Genomic DNA, 22393 nt, shown 5'->3' on the forward strand with positions numbered 1-22393 from the left:
TTAAATAGGGATGTTTGTCATGACTTATGCGGTTGTTTTGCAGGTTTTTCAAGGAATTTAATGGGTTCTTATTATCTTAATTCCATTACTAGGGATAGATTGGTTGGTAATAAGAATACTTTTGGTATAACTAGGGATGGAGTATCGAATAAAGTAGGGGAAATCGACTATCAACATGGAGAATAATTAGGATTAACATGCACTATGCCAAATTTTACTTTACACTACACCACATAGGCATCGACAAATCTAAAAACCCATGCTGTTAGTATTTTAGGCATTGATTTTATAATTAATAAGACTAAAGGGGTATAAAGGCATCAGCACAAATTTTAGGGGTTTTCTACCGATGCCATTGATTATACTTTAGCATTGATGATATAATTTACTGATGCGTAAAATGTTTTTGAATAATTTTTTTTAAGCAGAACAATTATATCGACGCCAAAACCATGTCAACGCCGCTACAGTGATTTTTTTAACAAAATATTTTAACTCTCCCTCGCATCCCTCTCTCTTCGCTCTCGCGATACTCACTTTCCTTGTTTCTTTTCCTCCATCGAGTTCTTCTACATCCTCAATCTCTGCCGCCATACTCTTTGTCCTCCATCCATCTCTGCCGCCATCTTCTTTTTCTCCGTCTCTACCGCCATCTTCTCCTAAACCCTAAAAATTAGAACCAACAAAACCTAATTTCTGAGCCCCCTTTTGATATCTCCGATTCGATTTGATTCGAATCCAAATCTGAGGACGCGATGGGCGATTTCAACCTCTCGCGCTTCATTGTCGCCATTATCCTCTGCGTCATCGTCTCTGTTCCTTTCACTCAAACATGTCCATCACATCACTATCATAAATGAGCAATACCGGTGGATTGCATATTTGTCAATCTTCATAGCATTGCATATTTGAATGAACTAGTTCAGGTTCTGGTTCTGGTGAAATCTGTAAGCTTGAGGTTTGTTTCCTTCTACTCTGTGTCTCTATGTTTGTAGTGTTGCTGATGTGAACCTTTTGGTTGGTCAATTTCGTGTTTTGCTTTCTCCAAGATCATGACGATTAGATTGGGGATTTATGTGGATTTGTTTCTGATTGGATTGAAATTTTTTGAAATTTACAGAATTTGATTTACTTGATTTCATGATGGCTTTACTTTTTGGTTCGTTGAGTTATTACTATGCAGTTTGATCAAAAACTGCAATGCATTTTGTTTTTGTTAAGCATGTATTATGATTGGATTTGGTTTTTAAAAAAAAATAAAATTTGAAGTGTATGTATCGAAAATTATAAAATTCTAGGTGCATTTTAAGTTGATTTGTTGAGCATCTCTCATCATGGTTGTGCTTTCTAATTTCCTTGTTCATTACAATTGCAACATCTTTATCAGTATAATGCATGAGTTATTCTTCTTTCATAATTTGATTTTAGTTGTGCTTAGAAACTGTATTTAAAATAGATTAGCTCATCATTTGTTTGATGACAATATTAGTTCTTTTGCTGCGACACAAGTTTAAAAGAGATGGTATTGATGTTCAAATGGCATGTCGGGTTGTCAGTGTTTCTAATAAGGAAATCACAATGAAGGTGAAATCCAAGAGAGAGTCTCTGTACAACATGTGTTGGTTGTGTGGTCTACTGGTATTGGGACTCGTCCAGTTGAGAGGGACTTAATGAAACAGATTAGGCAGGTTTGTTTCATAACATTTATGCACATACAAAGCCTGAGAAATATAGAATTCACATTTTAGTTAATTGGTCTTTTACATCGAGGGTTTTCCTAATCTGTGGACTAATATGGCTGCTATATGGGTCACATGCTTACTCAAGCATAATTTATATTCCGCTCCATGTGTAGGCTGATAAACGTGTTCTATTGACTGATGAATGGTTGTATGTAAAGGGTTGTGAAGATATGTATGCAATTCGTGATTGTGCTTCATCTTGGAACCAAAGAGCCAAGGTTTGCTGATTTTCCTTTTTCACTTTTGATTCATAATATTCACCAAATACTGATTTTTATTTATCATTATCATATTATAAGAAGCATTATTCATGCGGGCTGCAAGAAGAATATTTGTATTTATTTTACAAAAAGCACATGTCAATCAGGCCCCCTGTGCCCGTGTGGGGATTTGAACAAATGCTCTTCTGTCAACACCTATTTCTTCCTGATTTGATCATTCTCGGCTTACTTGTTTCTGATTCCCAGGCCTCATGTTGCTCCCTAATTTTCACTCTTACTGAGTTCTCAATAAACCATTCTAGCATCTTATAGGTCACAGGTCCAGAAGTAGCAAGGCTTTCTCCCTATTCTTGGTTTAACTGTTGGCTGTTGTTGATTCATCAACTGTTTTGATCTCTATTTACAATTTTCTCCTCTGTTCTTTCCCTATCTTTATCAAAAAGTCTATCATTAGTATTCTTTATGTTGTTAGTCTTTAGGCATGTATCCACATTAGTGGTTTGTTCTCAGATTTCAAATGTTACTGTGTCTGTTTCTAAAATGTGAAGTATATTTTTTCTGTAATAATCCTAAAAATCTTGTAAGTTGTAACTATCCAACTGCTGATAGTTGATTGTACTTGCAGATTAAAAGTAAGCTTACAAGGAAATAATCATTCAAGGATTTCATGGACATACTGGTTCAAGAGAGTTCTGTATTATTAGGTTGCTCTTATTTATGTGCTTACCAGACTAGTGGTCAATGTTTCACAGGTCAAGACTTTTTTTTTTCTCCCTCTTTGTGATGCTTGTTTTTGTTCATGAAAAGAAATAACTCAATTTTTATGGCATGGTTTTGTTACTTTTGATTTTGTTTTTTTGGATTAATGAACGCTTTTCATCCATTTCCATATTCTTTTAGAAGTTTTTTGGGTTGAATTTAGATTTGGTATTGTTTTGCTAGTTTGAGTCTAGTGCTGTTCTTTATTCAAAGATTTCGTTTTGTTATTCTTGGGGTTGAAAATTTACCTCATTGACCCTATAATAATTTTGTTTTTGGAGTTGTATTCCTTTTTTGTTTGTAATCCGATTATGAAATGCGGATATTATTGCAATGCTTTGTTTTTGGAGTTGTATTCTTTTTTTCGGAGTTGTATTATTGCAATCCGATTATGGAATGTGGATAATATGGAAATTGAATTTTTTCAATGAACTACTAAATTGATTATAGTCTTCACTTTGGGCTTCAATTTCTTCAGATTTTAGAGATCTCTCTTTAGGTTTATTTGGCTTGACTGGAAAGTAATTTATACAATTTTTCTTAATCTTATACGCTCTTTTTGTTTAATTTCAATATTCGAGAAGTGGAAAAAAGAAGGAATTTTACACCCAAACACAATTGGACAAGGTTCGAGATGAATGGTCATGTCATGTGCTAGAGTGGATTTGAGTTTGAACATTATCCTTGTTGTTTCGGTAGTATTTTGCTTATACATGTATGGATGATGGATGGATTTTGGTTTAATGGCAGGAGAACTCATAAGTTTACCTATGTATGTATGTTTTTTGATGTTGCAATGGCAATATATATGAAATGGATGTGATGCCTCTATATTTTGAGACAGAAACCAAGTAAAATGTGATGTGAGACATGAAAATTTCTTACCAAAAGGGTCAATAATATTTGTAGAAAGTCAAACAATTTGTAGGCTTTCCACTTCAACATAAACACAAAAAACGAAGGCATAAACCATAATTTGCTACAACAGTAGCATCTTTTCTGATGTGGTAAGTCATAACACGCATCAGTATAATCAAAATCCTTGATTCTATAACGAGTATTTTGCATTAGTGTTAATATATTCCCTGATGCTGTTCAAGGTTTAGGCATCAGAGGTCAACGCTCTTTTGGCACATAGTAACAACTTACACATCGGAGATTATGTATGTAATAACCCAAAACAAAATATCTAAAAAGTAGGATTAATATCTTCTAGTAAAAAGACAATTTTGCCCTCGCATTATTTAATAGGGAAAAAGTTAACTTTTTGATCGGAAAAGAATTTGGCAATTCCGCTTACGCCATTGCGTAGAGCACGGCGAAACGAGTCCGTAGACACGGAGTAGACCCGAATCGGGCTTGTAACGAAGAAAATACGATCAAAATACCGCGAAGGGTAAAATGATAATTTGGTCAAAAAGTCAGATTTTTATCCCTTCCTCCCTTCTCTCTCCTCATTTCTCTCTCTTCTCTCTCTCTCCTCCCGATCAGCCCGCGCCAGCCGACCTTCCTCCCTTCTCATCGTCGCCACGGCCACCACGCTTGGACCCGATCTCCGCCGTCGGTACCAAACGAACCACCACTCGACCACCGTCATTTTCTGACCCTTCGCCGGAGTTGCCGTGGCCGGAGCTCGCCGAAAAACTCCATTTTTGCCGGATTTCGTGTTCAAACTTCCAGCTCGATTTTCTCCTTCAATTCTCCACCAAATCGATCGAGTAAGGTATGGTTTCTCAGCTATTTTTCGTGTTCTAGCTGATGGATGTATGGGTTTTGATCGATTTTAGCTCTAAAGCGATTAATTTTCGACTTGAAATCTGGCTGAAACTTCGGCCGCCGTGATCTACTGTTTCTGGTCACTTTTTGGGGTATGTCCAAGAACAAAAGTGACTCCAAATGGGGTGTTTTACCTAGAATAGGAGTTTGGAGTCCTGGTTCCGAGACTTTTCGACCACCCGAAATCGCTTAAGACACCCAAATCTGCCCGCGCGTGCTGGGGCGTGTGGGAGAGGGTGGTGAAGTAATTCTGTACAGTTTTGTGACCCTCGTGTCGTCACGAGCGCGTAGGATTTCGCGGATCTCAATTCGGAGTCCGTTTGAGCCCCGAACGGATTTTTCATATCGCGCGATCCTTGGGTGCAGTGTCGTCAAAATCGTTGGATCACACTGAATTTTGGATATGTCGGTCTACATGATTTCAGGATCGTGTAGGATTCGACGGATTGCGAATCGGAGTCCCGGATACTCTGAAATCGCGAACCCTGGGGTTAGGGTTTGGATTTTAAGCGATACCGCGATTTCGGCTAATCCGACCGTCCGTTTCGGACCAAACTCGCGGAACATGGTTCCTTCTCTATCAGGAACCTTCAGAGAAGCCCAGATTGGCCATTGGAGACCATGGACCCACGGGGTCCCGGATTGGCCGGTCTGGTAGTTTATCGCTTAGTCAAGCGTCGAGTCTTCCAAAACTGATCTAAGAGTCTGAAAGGCTAATATGGGCATAGGAGTAACTTGAAACGAGTGCACGTATTTCTAGGAGCCGGGGGCAGGGTGTTTAATTTAAATTCTTTTTATTCAGCAGTTTATTGATTTATGATTCATGGATAATCAGGCCCCAGAGATTCAGTCAACCCGCAGGAGGGACCTTCGAAGGGTTCAATTAGCTCGGACCATCAGTGAGTCGACTTTCTTTCATAAACGATTTCATATGCAGGAGTTATATAAATGATTTATATAAATGAGATTACTTAAATAATTTTATAATGATTTTATACAAATAAGCTTTTATAAGTCAGTTTATATGGGTTAATTTCATTATTTGATCTTGAAGAAGTTTTATGAACTATTTATTTCGAACGTGATTTGGGCGGTACAATGCTTTGATTTCCGTGTTGTTTAGTTACTGAAGTTCCAGAAATATAAAAAGCAGAGTTTGAAAACTCTATCAGAGGAGACAGCAGTAAAATTTCAGTTCACAAAAAGGCAGTGAGTTATTAGATTTTTCTAAAAGTAGTTTATTTTAGAACCACCATGTACCCACCCTTTATTTGGTGATTACCTAGAGTTGGACCGATGTCTATGGACATCCAGTCCGATTTCAATTTACGTCAGTGCACTTGACTTTGCCTCACGAGTTACGGGGACGCTCGGACCGTGAGTGCCAGGATTTGCGGCTCGGCAGACTTGGTGTCCCGAGACCTGCCAGGATTGCGGCTCGGCTGACTCTGTGTCCCCGAGACCTGCCAGGATTGCGGATCAGGCTGACTACGGTCCCCTGCATCCTGCCAGAGCGACTCGAGCTGACTTGGTGTCATTGAGGAATCTGCCGGCGAATCAGGCTGATCATAGTCCCCTGATTTCGTCAGTTTGCGGCTCGGGTAGACTATGTGGCGCCCGAGACCTGCCAGGGGAATTGACGGATATGACAGGGGTACGAATATGTGGTATTTTCAAAGGATTTTGAGTTTTCTTTTTTTCAATTATGACTTTCAGTTATTTTATACCAGTCTCTTTGATTTTCGCGCATTTATATCCTTATATATTTGTCCAATTATATGAGTATACTCGTCAATATGCTTTACATGCTTATTTGAATACCTTGTTTTGAAATAGAGACAAACTAGCGATTTATATCCTTACTTATTTTCAAACGGGGGTTATTGTGTTTTAGCTTGTTTTTTAAGAACCTTATTTTTGTCCACTCACGTTTTTAACCTGTTTTTCGCCCCCAGGCCGTAGAAGTGCGCAGGATCCACCACCGGGCCGTTCATAGCTTCCGCGCCACCAAATAAGGTAGAGTTTTGTGGAAAATCCTTAGAACCCTGAAAACTCTAGAAAATGCTCTGATATCTATTTGAAACTGAAAAACTGGAGTTGAGATCTGTTATTTGAGATATTCTGGCAGTTGATGTGGACTTATTTGATTGTTTAACAGGTGGAAAACTTTTGGTTTGGTCAAAATACAGGGGAGACTCTGCCGAATTTTCGGCAGAAGTCTAAGGGAAAGTGTAAAAAGAATTTGAAACGAGAGGGATAAAAAGGTCTTTTGTGCCCGACATTCGCCAGGTGTCGGACACGCACAGGACTTGGCTCGAATTCCAAAGCGGAAATTGGGTCGGGTCCTGTCAATGTAAATAGCGATGCTGTAAATAATCTTTAGCAACGGATAATATCCAAAGCGTATGACTATATCATACGCATCGATACCCAATACTTCTGTTCTTAGGTACCTTTAGCAACATATATTATTCATTGCTAAAAGTCAATTTTCACATAGTGATGCTAAGGGAATTGGGTAGAATTGGCAATGGTGAAATCAGAAACTCTAGTGCTCTCACTACTTTATTTTTCTACGCTTGCTTTTATTCATTGTTTTAGTTAATTAATTAATCGAATCTCATCATTCAATTGTTCAAATAAAGTCTTGGGTTAATCACAATCGGTACTTAGTAAATTAAATCACTCTTCGAGGGAAAAACACTTCACTTATAACTATATTACTTGTGCAAATTGTGCACTTGCAATAATATCACATCACCAAGGTTGCGGCACAAGCTTTGTCCTCACTTCCCTAGATAGAGTTGTCCTGGAGTACGTCCTTCGCTTCAACTTCCACACCTCCAACAAATTGGTAGAGTATGAAGCACTCTTAGTTGGCAATCAGCTAGCCAAAGAGATGGAACCTAAGCAAATTCAAATATTCAGCGACTCCTAGCTCTTCATTCATCAAGTCAATTAGGACTTCCTTGCCAAGGACACCTTCATGACAACGTACCTTCACTATACCCATCAGCTGCTGAAAACTTTCAGTGCTTATCGCATCAGCCAGATCCCACGCTCTGAAAATATCTATGTTGATGCCTTTGCAAAGTTGCCTTCAGTAATATCCACGTGAAACTCCTAAAGACACCCAGCATCCAAGCGCTAGTCATTTGCACTATTGAGCAAAACCCAACGTGGATGGATCCTATATTCCAATTCTTACAAAATCAAACATTGCCTACAGACCCTGCCAAGGCAAGACTGGTTCATTACCGTTCTACTCGATACTTGATCATCAACGGTGCCTTGTACAAACGTGACTTTAGCGTACCCTACCTCCGGTGTCTTACCCCAGATTAAGGCAACTATGTCCTTTGGGAGGTCCATGAAGGCATTTGTGGAAACCACTCTAGTGCTAAATCTCTCTGACCTACAAGATTATCCAGCAAGGATATTTCTGTCCCTCTATCCACACCAATGCACAAGCCTTCACCTAGAAATGTGACAAATGTCAAAGGTTTGACACCATCCCACAACTCCCTGTCAAACCATTAACACTGATGGTCAACCATGGCCATTTGCCCAATAGGGACCCGACCTCATCGGACCTATACGAGAAGAAGAGGGCCAGGTTTATATGTCATTATCGTTGTGGACTATTTTACCAAGTGAGCCAAAGCTAAAGCTCTTGCTACCATCACAACAACTCGCATTGAGACATTCGTTTGGAAAAACATCGTTTGTTGCTTCGGCATACCCTAAGCAACTGTCACAGACAACGGTAGGCAATTTGATAATGCCAAATTCAAGCAATTTTTCTCCAACCTCAAGATCCGTCTTTGCTTCGCCTCTTCGGCCCATCCCCAGTCCAACGACTAAGTAGAAGCTGCGAACAAAATCATTAAAAAAAACTCTAGAGACACAGCTTGACAAAGCCAAGGGTTGTAGACTACAACTACTCCCAAATGTCCTATGGTCTTACCGCACCACCTTATGTACTACAAGTTAAACGCCTTTCTCCATTTCCTTTGGTATCGAAGTTGTTATACCGATAGAGATCAACCAGCCCTCCTATCGAACATCCTCATATAAAGTTGAAGCAAACGACGAGCAATTGGCCATGAACTTGGACTTCATGGACGAGCTTCGTGACCGGGTCAACGTGCGTAACTTTGCCTATAAGCAGCATGTTGACAAATATTATGACCCTCGCATGAAGCCTCGTGTCTTCAAACTTGGAGATTAGGTCATATGTAAGGTCTCGCTAGCCACAAAAAACTCAACCGACGGTACCTTCGGACCAACATGGAAGGTCCCTATAAAGTCATCAAGGTTTGCCACCCCATCACTTACCAGCTTCGTGGTCCCAACGGTAAACCCCTGCCTCATCCATGGAATGCTGATCACCTTAACTACTACCACAAATGAACGAGCCACGATCTTTACCATCAGCCCCTATTATCTTATATTTTCCTATGCCTTCAGCACTTTTGTTTTATACTTTACTAAGCTTCGTGTGTATGCGTGCCTTCGGCACTTACCTAATGAAAAAAACATGTCTTCTTTCCACCTACACAAGTGCCTTCGCACACATTATTTTGGTACGGCAAATCTGTGCCTTATCACAAAAAATTTGTTATGCACACAATACGCTAGGATAAAATTACCAAAATTACCTTGCCTTATGGCAAGGCAAAATATTCATACACAACATGAGTACCATCGACACTCCATAAAGGAAACAAAGGTTCTGAACAACTAGTCATAATACTAAAATATACATAAAAATGAAGCCTTCACGCTTCGGTAGACTCATCCTAAGTTTCTCTAGCTTTGGCAGTTGGCTCCTGAACATCCATGGCTACAGGCTCAGAAGCATCGGCAGAAATGACAGTAGGAGGCACATCATCGGCAGGACTGATAGCAGAAGGCACACCGCTAGTGTTGAAGTTGATCTCAAGCATAGGGTTTAACTTTGCCAGTGTCTCCGCCCAGATGATCAGCTCTTCCACTAGCGTGTCTAAGATGTAGCTATAAAGCAAATCAGATGCTCGATATGCCTCGACTCTTCAGCCCTGGCAGCAACTATCTTCTCGACTTTCTTCCGCTTCTCCTCGGTATACGCTCGCTCGGATGCCACCAACCTCTCCCTCAACTCTTTCACCTCACTCGCCAAGACCGCCTTCTGCAGCACAATAGCATTCTTCTCTCGAATAGCCTCTTGTGCTTCGACAATTTTGCCTTTGGCAATTTCCTCTCGCTTTTTCATCCTCGCTATCTCTTTATCTTTCTTGGCCAGATTAACGTACATCTCACCAAAAGCCTACAAAACAGAACATCATCAATTTTCACAATAAACATATACACAGACAACTCAAAAGTTCAAATACTTACATAAGCAGACGAAAGGATGGTCTTCTGTGCCTGATCAATGAAGGATGATGTCTGCGTCTTAGCCAAGGTTTCTGGGTCACTTTTTACACCTTCCAGGAAGATGTTGACCAAGGGCACCTCTTACCGACGCATGGCAAGACTTACTTATTTCTTCTACCGGCATATCTCGCCAAAGTCTACCTCATTCATGTCTTCGGCGAACACCACCTCTATGTCAAATGGTAGCTTTGGTAGTGCTTGCAGATCAAAGGGTGGAAGCCTCGGCTCGATGCCTATTACACTCTGACGAGCCTTTTCCATAGCCTTTCTCTTCCCAGCAAGGGCATTGGACACCAACCTTTTTCGTCATCTCGCGGCCTTTTTCCTGCCACCCTTTCATCATTGCCTTTGTCATACTTCTTGGCATGTGCCACCTTCTCCTTCTCCCTCCCGCTCTCAGCCAGCGTTGCTTATCGCCTCCTCAATTTGCACCATCACTTTTGTTGTTCCTTTCACAACACATGCCACTGCAAAATGCAAACACAGTCAGTCAACTCCAACAATATAAGTACAAAAAATGAAAAACAAAAAATTCTTGCAGTGTGACAACAAAAAACAAAAAATTCTTAAAATAAAACACACACAAGCTACAAAAGCCATAAAAGTTGCGACCAAAGACCTATCGACTGAAAATGGCTAGGAACATGTTTGGTGACGGTCTTTCCCGGCGCACACTCCTAGTCATCTAAGGCCAGACACCACCAGTTCTTCTAGGACTTTTATGAAGAAGGCAACCACCCTATAAAGTAGCCTCTCTCCCCTGCCTTTTGACAATTTGCTTGCACCCAGTCGAAGTTTTCTTGTTGCCTAGACATTGAATACAAATGCATGAACTGCTCAAAAGTTGGCTCCCCCAACTTCACCAACTACCATGAAATATAAAACCCATGAAAAAGAATCCAAAAATTGGTATTATATTGCCTAGGTGCATATCCCAGCTTTGACAACATCATTTGTACCCACGGATGAAGCGGCAGTCTCAACCCATGTTTATACATATTCGTGAAAATCAACACGCAACCATTTGCAGAATATTTCACCACAGCTGTTGCAGTAGACAACCTTAACCCTACTGAAGGCGGGATACTATAATCGGCCCTGAGCTCTACAATTTCCTCATCAGTCATCCTATTCATCTTAGGTAAAAGGACACCCACTTGTACTTCCAACCTTACCGAAGCAGACGCCACAACCACATCAACTGACCCTAATGGTCCTGCCTAATTGGTTGAGCCCGATCGGCTACTGCTTCTAGTACACTGTAGTTCATCTGCATCTCTCTATAATCCGCCTCATGAGAATCTACTCACTGCTTATCTCTCTCACCCTCACATCCCACCATCCTACTCTCTATCACACCCTCTACAACATGCTCTAATTCGGTACTCTCATCTTCGGAACCAATAAAAAGGCTACGCTCATCACTTTCAGTCTCTTTCCCACCGAAGGCAAGGGGATCCTGACTTTCTTTACCAAAACTCTCAAACATCTACAAACACAAAATAAAGAAAACTATACACATGCGAAAATCAAAAGCGGGATACATAAAAAGGACGAGATGCCTACAAGATTCTTACCCTATGAACGATAATCAATGTTCATACATTCATTCAAAAGGTTCATGAACATAATCAACGAAAGCATACATTTCAATCCAAAACACAAGGGAAAAGAAGCACAAACCTTGTTTTTGCCACCGTGCAGAAGGATCAGAAATCGCTCCGCCGTAGAATTGTCGCTAGAAATCACCTCACCAAGAACAAGCAAATCGCTCTGCTGTGCACACGCCTCGCCAAAAATCTCTCCACCACAAGAATTTTCGTCAGAAATCACCTCCTCTCAATTCTCTAAAACTCATAAGTAAAGCCTTCTTTACCTCGCGGTACTATTTATAGAAACTCGAGGTGCCGACGCCTCAACTTATGCACCGAAACCCTAAAAACATTTCAAATGGCCACATCGATATTCGCATGACAAGTGCAACACAGTCACCCTGCCGATCCTGCAAGGGGCTCTCGTGACAAGCACGACACAGTCACCATGCCAATCGGCAAGGGGACTTGAGCGACACGGGTGACACAATCACCCTGCTAATCGGCAAGGCACGTAGGGGACTAGCGTGTGGACAGACCCATAGCCTGCCGAAACTAGGATACTTCTCAATTTTCAAAGACACCTTCCTCCGATGTGGCAATTACCTACCAAAAGTGATTGTCGAAGCTCTCAACTACATAACCTAAGCCTTAACACATGTCGCCATCACGAGAACTTGCACAAAGTCCCACATTGAAGCTTTGTGCAAACTCCCACTTTCACTTATCTGAAATCTGAGATTATAATTTTTTTTAAATAAATATCAGAAAATCTTATTTGAAATTTGATGGACACGTGGCAACCGAAAATTTTTTTTAAAATTTTATCCGAAAATGTTATCTAAAATTTTAGGTGAGAATTTTATAATAAATAGTGACACGTGGCAACCGAAAATATTATCCGAAAAGCTTATTAAAATTAATGATTTAAGTATAAAAAAATAGAAAATAAATTAAAATGAATAGTGTTTGCCCTTACTCTTATCTTTTGGGATAGAACCAAAAAAGGCAAGGCTGTCACTATTCACGTGAATAGTGACACATTGCCCTACTTTTGTCTTGCCCTTGCCCTTCGGGGTGAAGGTGCTCTTAGAGCTCCAAGCAATGAGATTGGGAACGAGATATATTACAATAGCCACCTGTTGAAACTCTTTCATCAGCAAAATTCTGCATTGAAGGCTTCGACCTTGACCCCTTGGAAGGTTGATGGGCAACCCCAAAGTGCCTACTAAGTTCGCTGAAATGCCCCAAAGAGAGGGAAGAAAATTATACGTTTGATGAATGGGGGTCATCGTCTACCTCCAAGGTTGGGATTGGCATGGCCATCTCCAGTTACTAAAGAATTGAAATAGAACAAAGCAAAACACAAAAAAACAAAAAGCAAAATTACAAAGACAGAAAGGACGAGTCTGTTTTCTTCTCTCTCTTTTTCTTTTTCTTTTTTCTGGTCTGAAGGGCTCTGATTTTTTTTTACCTTCGCACAATTTTTTTATTATAATTTTGTTGAAGCTTTAGCTGTGCGTTTTATTTTTGTTTTATTTCTTGCGATTATATTTGTTTTTTACTTTTAATATGTATAGGTGTTTTTTGGGTTAAAAATCTGCCTAAGGCATTTGTGTATACATATATTATATAATTTATATATTTTTTTTGGGGTCAGAAGCACCTTTTGTGCTTATCATGGTTGTGTTTTTGCTTTTTTTTTTTGGTTGGGAAAGATGCTTTATTAGAACACCATAAGAGTATACAAAGGAGAGGATGAAAACATCTGAAAACCAACCTGAAAGCCAGGAATAAAGGTGAAGTGAAATAGTTCACTTTTGGTACAAAAAATTCTCTATAACTCCACAATTTTTTGTTGACGAAACTCTAGTGCAACTTTACAATGGAATAAAGGTTGGAATTCAAGTACAGTTAAGAACCCAATCAGTACAATACAATTAAGAGTTTAACAAAGTTATTTCATACAAACTGAACCGCAACCGCTAACCTCAATTAAGAAGTTTTGATTCTGCTTTTGAAATTTGGAACTGCAGCAGTTATGCGGAAATAGAACTGCAAGTCTATACTACTTACTACAGGTGTGGACTGTTTTATCACAGATCTCTTCAGATCTCTATCCTTCCAAAATGACCCTGCATCTCCACACCTATCTACCTCCGTTCACAAGTTTCACAGATCAAATATCAATATCATTAACCTCTGAGACCACATAAAAGTGACCTTACCTACTGAATTTCAAACTTGACAACTAGATAAATATCTTTGAGATTTTCAATAAGCAATATTCATGGCAAATTATTATCTGGTTGTCCTGGTATCTACCTTGTTGAGACCAACTACTATAAGAGGTTGAGGAGATGCAGTCCAAGTTTCAACAAATTCACAACTGACTATGCACAAGAAAGCAGCAAACAAATAAAACCTATGCATGTTGAGAGAACAATTTGGTACAACAAAGTGTCATCTCATGCGTAATCTATAATTGCTTTAATAGTCCAAATGAATTCCTTAACCAGTACTAGAAAATTTCACATTTTAATAAGAGAGGAGAAAACCATAAGCCAGAAGAAAAATATCTACCACTTCCAGCACATGTCAAATGTGTTAAAAGAATTAATATTGAAAAAGTATGATAGAATGAGAGGAGAGGGAATCAACCGAAGAAAAAAAAAAAGGGAGATTTGATCATCAACAAAAGAAAAAAAAGAAGCTCAAACTGTAAAACAGGGATGAATTCATATAAACAACGAAAATTATAACCTGTTCAGCTATGAGAATCCTTAGAATCGAGCAAAACACCAGCAGATGCTAAGCTTACAATGTCATCCATGTCCTGACATCTAGCAGCCTGCCAAACACTAAAAGGTCATCTTCAACTACAATTTATTTCATGAAACCAGGATATAAATTCCAATAAACATCTCATTGTATAAAACACAATACATCACATAAGTTGAGTTCTTTCAATCAATACAAGAGGGTATTTTCAAAAAGAGGATTAACTTTTGGAAAATAGTAAAATCCACCAGCTTTCCTGCATTGATCTACCTCTCACCCTACAACACTAATGTTACTCTGGTTACAACTTTTATAACCCAGATAGTCACAATGTGCACTACGAAAAAACCAAAATTGCTTCAGTGGCTAATTTATCACCACTGTAACTTAGATTTGAAGCTCATACTGCAAGCCAGCATAGATGGTCACAAAAGCTTCCAAAATCACATCTACCGTAGCTTTGAATAAATCAGTGACTAAATTAATATCCTTAAAGCAGACTTGATGGCAAGTAGTTCTTCTTCCCCAACTCTCTTCCAGACCCCATCTATCATGAGATGGCCACTGACATCTTCTATGGATGAAACATGCTCACTGTCTGATACACAGCCATCCTCTGTTTCCCTCAACTTCTTAACACATTGGTTGTCTAGTAGGTGCAAATCAGAACTAGCTTCTCTCTTGCCACTACACTGGTTCAATTCCCAGTTCTCTTTTCTTCCTATTAATTGAGAAACCTTTTCTGGGACAATATTAAAGTCCAGAACAGGAAGGCAACCAGAAAACCCAACAGCTCGAGGCAACATTCCAATTGGACACGGGTTCCATGATTTTGCCAGAACCCATCTGTTAGTATTTCTGGCATCAGCATCTGTTCTCTTCACTACTTTTTTCTTTATTTTGTGACATTTAATCATCTCTAGCTTCTTTGCTGCTTCACTCATAGATTCGTCTTTCTTCTTAAATACATTATTTGAATGTTTAAGAGAATCACCTTCTTCAGTAACATCCGAATTTGATGAAACTAATGAAGATAGTTTGTTCAGTTTTCCCAATAGGTAGTTGTCCCCTGTCAGTTGAGCAAGATCGATGGCAGAATCCATGAGCTGGTTATTAGCAGAGGCTGATAGAACAAGACATTTACGTAGGAGTTCCATCAGAATTGCTTTCGATATTGTTTTTTCTCCTGAAGAAACTTTGATCTCAGCTACAGAATCTTTTTCAAAATGAGGCTTTAATCCTTCAAATTTTTTGACCAGCCACTTAAACAGAGAAGAGAGGTGTTCAACTTGGAGTGTTTCTGCCCTATGGTCTGATGATGTGCGAACCCAACCTAAACAAATCCACAAAAGCAGGAAGGAGGACTTAATATTGATTTTTATTTGGCCTAATTCAGCATCTTTTACTTTAGAGCTTCGTAACCAAATACTTTAGTTGCGACCAAATAGAATATAGGAATTGAAATATGCAATATGGATAGGCACAAGAAAGCAGTCCAGTTGAAACGAAGTAAAAATGATTAGATTTCATGCACAGACTCACCATAAGTTCTACCAGTATATATCTGAATACCGAGCAACTAATACAAAGAAAAATCAGGTCATGTGATTACCCGTCTCATATATCACTGCTTCCTGATTCTCAATCATATCAAGAACTGCATTCAGAAGAGCCAGAAGTAACTCTGGTTCCTTATTTGAAAATTTTGTTATCACAAGCTTCCACTCATTCAATGAAATTTGTAGGCTTGGGCTATTTTGGGTGTTTACTGGAAGCTCTGAGGAATCTGAGGAATTTATAGCCTTCAACAAGAACTCCAACAGTACAGAAACAACTTCCGAGGAGAAGGCAGAATACAACCCTACAAGGCTTTTTAATATCTTGGTAAGGTCTTTCTTAGAACCTGAAAAGAAAGTACCTCAATCAACATATAAAACATCCAAGTATTTAAAGACATCATTCAAAAGTTAGCTGACAGCTTGAGATCCTCTCTATTTGCCCTTCAAATGGACATCTAGTCATGCTTAAGATGAATGTGAGCATACTATAAAAATAAGCGACTTTCTCTGAAACAGTTTTTGAACATTCTAATCAATAATAAGACATGCAATAACATATCCTTCAAACTTTAGAGCACAGCTTGGGCTCCTCCCCATTTTTCTTTCAAATGTTGACAGCTATTCTTTAAAGATAAGTGACTTTCTTTAATACATGCTTTCAAACATTCTAATTATGATTGGCAGTAACAGTGAAAGACCAGGTCCTCTACATTCAGAAGGCAAAGTAAAGGAGCCCAATTCTTAGCTCATTAATGTGATACATTAAGTATATCCTTCACAATGCTTGCAATGACTAATTACTAAAAAGGTAGCCAAGAGGGAACATCAAACGAAGTTTTAAATAGGGGCATTACATCATCCACAACTTAAAAAAGAAAGAGGGGAATAGGTTCAGATACGCAATTCTATTTTTTCCAACTATAAGAGATTCTCAATATGTACTCTGTTCTATGACTAGTACCTATCCAATTCCCTATCACTTATGCCTACTGGAGCAAGTGCCCAGTAAATGCTAATCCAGTGGCAAGACACGTGGTTTCACATATCACGGAGTAAAACACTTTCAAATATAAAAACGAAAAAAGAAATATATAGGTGCAGCATTAGTTCAAAGAAAATTTGTTAAATCAAATCTAAAACTTGACATATGAAATAAATGTACATGTCTGAATAGAGAGTATACATTGTATGCATGATATATGTAGACAATTAGTTCTTTACAGCACCTTAGCTGTGTAAATGCCTTTTTCTTAGAACACAACATAATTCTGACTCACCCATGTGTTTGCGAGATAGTTTGCTGACCAAAATATATACCATGATAATTTCTATTTCCATTCCATTAAAAAACATATAGAATGTTCTCCAAAAGGTAGCTAAAAGGACAAACTCTAAACATGAATTTAAGCATATAGAAAATTATAGCTTCCTAATTCATTCATATGCAGTGATTTTCTTTCTGCAGAAAATAACTCCGAATATACGGTCTTAGATTATTCCTTGACAAAAGAAAGGGTGTCAAAGTTCTCATGCCAGATACAAAAGAAATATCTCCTAGACATCAAATTTTCAGAAACTTCCAACAAGCATATATTTCATTGTTCGATTATGACACAGTGCAAACCCTACAAAATGTGGCTGCAATTCACATGAAAGTTCTATATGTCATAGATGCAACAGTGTATTGCACTACATGTAAAATCATTGGAAAGTATTATATCTTATAGATCACAAGATTTTAGGCACTATAATCAATATAATGTGAAGAAATAATATTTTCATACCACGTTTTTCTTTGATTTTTGAAGAACGCAAGTGAGGAGTGTTCTTAACTCTTAAGCAGAAGGCAAATTCATGGAATTTCGACATTATCTCAGTTTTGATGCCAGCAGTTTCATTGCCATGAAATGGAATTGCTTTCTTCTGAGGCTCCCAGTAATAGTACTTCAACCAATCAAGGGCCTAAAAACACCAACCATGGATATAGTTTAACTTCCCAAATTTAAATTGAGTCATTGCTTGCAAATATAATTGGTAAATGCATGTTTGTGCAGAACAACAATAGGGAGAAATAAATAATTCATTGAAGTATAGCAAAAAATAAAGAAAAAGAGAAGAAAAAAAAATTGCCTTAAATTAAAGCAAAACAAAATATACATAAGAAGCTAGTTGAAGCTGGAGAGATGAATCAACATGAACTTGCAGTTGAGCCATGTTCAATCTAATTATTCCATACAGTGACAAGTTTCATAGTAGTTATCCCATGTTCCAAACCATAAAGGATTAAGATAAATGTGGAGGGCCACTTTTATCCTAAAAAATAACTTGGTAAGATTTGCTGATATTCATGAAGTCAGAACCATAAGCGACTAGCTTTAATAGTTTGTTCTCGTAAACTAGTTTAATCTTCTGTATCCATGATCTGAAAGTTCTACCCCATAAACTTGATAACTAGAAACACTTCACGTTAACAATATCATTTTGTTGGAAGTGAAATGCACAATATGAGCTTGCCAGTCATAAAAGGTATCGGTGTACTTACAAAAGTGTTCATGGATCTGGTTGGGAAAACAGGAAACAAGAATCCGTCCTATCAGAAAATATAGGTTTCTTGCATAATATCTTTATATGATGTTTTTAGTCTATGCTGTCAGTCTAAAACCAGGAATATCTTCTTTTTTGGAAAAAGTTGTGTGGTGTGGGGGGGAGGGGCAGCATGTGCCCTTCCACAAACAAATAAATTGTTGATAATAATAAACTCTATTATTATATTACATTTATAAAACTAGGGACTTATAGAGTTTAGAATTTTCCACAAGTTAAATAAATGAATACGTTATATCTTCCATAAATTGTCTCTTGCAGTCAAATGGAAAACCAAAGCCAGTTGTAACAACTTTTAATAATACTCAGAAATCTTTTCAAAAAAACAACCATTCTGTGCAGCACCACAGTCAGTTAACCCAAACACAAACGAAGTCTTAGTGGGAAGCCTATTATAATTATTCATCATCGAATAAACTAGATGTGTTGGACATAAAATCTAGTCATAAAGAGTAAGCATTAGAAGAATCTGGTGGAACAAATTTTGAATTACCAAGCATGATGCATACCTTAACTGAAGCACTACGTACAACCTCAAGTGCAGGAAGTTCACGGTGAGATCCCTCTAAAAATTAAGCAATAACCAAGTGAAAAAAAGAAAACAAAGATCAATCCAGGGTATCATAAGTGTTCCAAAGAATACTTGAATACCCAAAGCCCAGCAGAGAGTATTCTTCGGTCGAATGGGCATGGCAGCATGGCTGGTAGTCTAGACTAGGGGAAAGCCCAAAAGCTTAACCACTGAACCAATGAACAAACGATAAATATACAAATTAAAAGTCCGAGTTGCTCACCATGACGAATATCAATCAGTGTGCGTGGGATGCCAATTGCATCAGCAGCCACAGCAATGGAAACCTCTGTTTTCTTCCGTGTCTTCTCAACAACACCATTCACAAGCCTTAATAAATAAATAAAAGACAATGATTCTGAATATGTAGCAGTACATGTGACGCATAGAAACAGAAGGCAAAAAAAAAAAAAATTAGCTTAAGCATTCCCCTAAAATTTTGAGAGAAATATATATATCTGTATATGAAGTACAATTTTCGTATGGCCAATGAATCACAAACACTTAATTTCTCTGTTGGCTTGAAGATATTAAGCACTGAATGCACATATCAAGAAAAATTCCTGACAAGAATTTTGGATGCTTAAGGATTTTCTTCCAAATTACCAGTACTAAGAACATATACATCCATCATGCATCCCTAATATCTTGCTGGAGCTCTTTCTAAGGCCTAAAAAATTTTAGTCAAAACAAAATTTTGATATTGGTGAACAGGTAACCATCACGAAATACAGCACGTCATGCAACTACCCTATGCATCTTACAAGTAGTCTACCTCTTGTTCAGCCATTCAAACCAACTCCAAACTACCACAGAGAGAGAGAGAGAGAGAGAGAGAGAGAGAGAGAGAGAGAGAGAGAGAGAGGCAGACAGACAGACAGAAACAGAGAGACTCTGTGTGTATTTGTGTTTTGACTGAGCATTATAGTTGATCAAGGACCCTTTTCTACAAATTATTGCACTGTGGTTACAATGGTAGTACTACTAAGCATATACATCCATACAACACAATATGATAAGGGAGTCGATAAAAGAACAGAGAGATTTAAGAACCAAAACGAGAAAGGAGCCACACCTCATTATTGCCATACAATATAACATGGCCAGCATTTCGTCTGAAAGTGAAGCATCACTTGATTGATCCCCTCTGCAATTATCCAAAGCATTATTTGACTGGTCCTTTCTATAATTCACAAAACACATACATGAAGTTGTTACCAAAGTAGGACAACTACATTATCTTCGGTTGGAATTTAAAGCGATAAATGACACAAAAATACGAACAGAACCACAAAGCAAAGAACATTTGGCATATCCCCTGCCCCTGCCCCTGCCCCTCACTGGGGAGGAAAAAAAGATATAAGAAGTTGATCCAAACATGCTCAGAGAATTTGGCAGTAAAAGGTACCTAAAGTGAGGATCTTTTTGCTGAATTTCAATAATCGATGACGTAAGTTCAACTACAACAGGAAGACATCCTCTGCTTCTCCATGCTGATATCTTTAAACAAGTAGTCAGAGATGAAAAACATATATACCATTTCCAGAAACCACCAGAAAATTCAATTTAAAGCAGAACCCACTTCAAAAAAATAACTTCCTCCACCGTTTACAAATTATAGGAACAAATAAATAAGATTCAATCATATTCAACAACGTGCGAAGAATTCCATAGTGAGCACGCCGAAAGAGTTTTCTTTTTCTTTCGAGAAAGAGTTCAACAACATGAAATTTCTGATATAGTGCTAAATTTGTTATTTTCTTACTCTTCTTAAAGCGGAGGCCACAGAATTAGGTGAATTCGAAAAGAGAGATTCGTCGACGAAGAGCCACTCGTCCCAGCTCAACCACGGCACTAATTTGTAGCTGTAGGATGATGACGACGACGTTGATATCCCAAGTTGGACATAATCTGTTGATTCTTCCACAAACCCTAAAAGTGCCGCCATCAGAACACGCTTCCACTCGCTTTAGCTCTAGAAACGATTTAATAAAGTAACAATTAATGATAAACCAAATTACACACGAGAAAATTAGTAATCAGAAATGTAATAACGAAACAAAAAATAGTTCTCCCAAGATGAAAATTCAAAAGGTTGTAGTTTTGAGCTCTGAAGTTCTGAACCTAGCAGCCCTTGTTGCCAGAGAGGAAGAGTGAGTGGTCGTTTGGTTTTGGCGGCTAAGCCACAGGTATTGAAATTTCCTTACAATGCTCGAAAGCAGGGGTGGGCAGAGTCTGTTTGGGTGCCATTTTCAAACCAAATTGGACCTATGCATTTTTGAGATACCGAGACTTTACATTTAGTATCGGTACATTTGTGTGCATTTATTAAAATATTGACCATCTTATTAATCTAATAATATTAATTAAGTTGTAAAAATAAATTATATATATGTGAGAATATTGAGCTGCACGTAACATAAATAAGACACAATATTTAACGAAGTTTGGTCATGCCTACGTCCTCGAATAGCAGCAGTGGTAACTTTTCCACCATGTAAAATAATAGGGCTACAATTTTAGTGTTTACAATATATGTGGCTCATGATTTTTCTTTCTAGGAGAATTTCTCTCTGCTATCTTTTTCTCTCCTTTCCCTCTTCCTTTCTTTCCTTCTCTTCTTCCTTTTCTTCCTTTCTTTCTTCTCTACCTGGGCTCTCATTTCTTTTCAGATGGTGTGTCATCGTACAATGAAGGGAGGAAGTCCATTTATAGGCAAAAGCCTCTTGGCTTCCCGTGAATGTGCAACTAGTTCTTCCAATATGTGAATTCCATTTTTACAACACTTTCATCATCACATTACCCACCCGGACAACAAGTCTTCATTATTTCTAAACGTGTGGGCTCCACTCTAGACTTTATAACACTCCCCCTTAGAGACCACAAGTAACATATTGTTGCCTCAATAAAATCTTGCTAGAAGAAAACCCAGTGAGAAAACTAATGGAAGGAAGGAGATTACAGTAATCAGTGTAGCATACTTCTGGATGCTCCTCCTGATGAATATCTCCCCTTGATATCTTCATGACTATCTTTTGGAGTGAAAATCTTTCGGAGTGAGTGGAGGATGTAGCCATCAACAATTCACATAGTTGAATAAGTAAATATATTTCCAGTGAGCTATCTCTATGTAGAAATTTTCAGAGTCCGCGTGTCCAACAAAACCTAGGTTATTTGTAAGTTCACTTGAAAAGAATATGTCTGTATATGGTGTTATGCGGAGATAGTATCAAATATGCCTCACATCATCCCAAAGTGGTGGTGATGGAGCTGAGCTCTATCTGGAAAATACAATGTCTGGTCTAGTATACTTTCGAAAAATCATTTAAGTGCCTAACGGATAACCCACATAAAAATTCTTCAATACTTC

General features: G+C 38.4%; 1 protein-coding gene and 1 long non-coding RNA gene across 4 annotated transcripts; one reads left to right on the forward strand and one right to left on the reverse strand.

Annotated features, from left to right (window-relative positions):
* Positions 435-3493, forward strand: LOC109948248. The gene is made up of 2 exons (XR_002270851.1): positions 435-1960; positions 2589-3493. It is a non-coding gene; the product is annotated as an uncharacterized LOC109948248 (long non-coding RNA).
* On the reverse strand, positions 13205-21298 carry LOC18766047. 3 transcript variants are annotated; one of them, XM_007198837.2, is made up of 9 exons: positions 21148-21298; positions 20789-20998; positions 20432-20523; positions 20099-20170; positions 19247-19353; positions 18962-19017; positions 17633-17810; positions 15902-16192; positions 13205-15622 (listed from the first exon to the last, which is right to left on the reverse strand). In XM_007198837.2, exons 2-9 carry the CDS (start codon positions 20969-20971, stop codon positions 14766-14768), a joined length of 1836 nt encoding a protein of 611 aa, XP_007198899.1. In that variant the 5' UTR covers positions 20972-20998; positions 21148-21298; the 3' UTR covers positions 13205-14765. The 3 variants fall into 3 exon arrangements, with proteins under 3 accessions (XP_007198899.1, XP_020416328.1, XP_020416329.1); XM_020560739.1 differs by having other exon boundaries at positions 20099-20206; XM_020560740.1 differs by lacking the exon at positions 21148-21298 and having other exon boundaries at positions 20099-20206; positions 20432-20516; positions 20789-20875.

Source organism: Prunus persica, chromosome G3 (genome assembly GCF_000346465.2).
Source record: "Prunus persica cultivar Lovell chromosome G3, Prunus_persica_NCBIv2, whole genome shotgun sequence".
In the NCBI taxonomy this organism is placed as follows: domain Eukaryota; kingdom Viridiplantae; phylum Streptophyta; class Magnoliopsida; order Rosales; family Rosaceae; genus Prunus; species Prunus persica.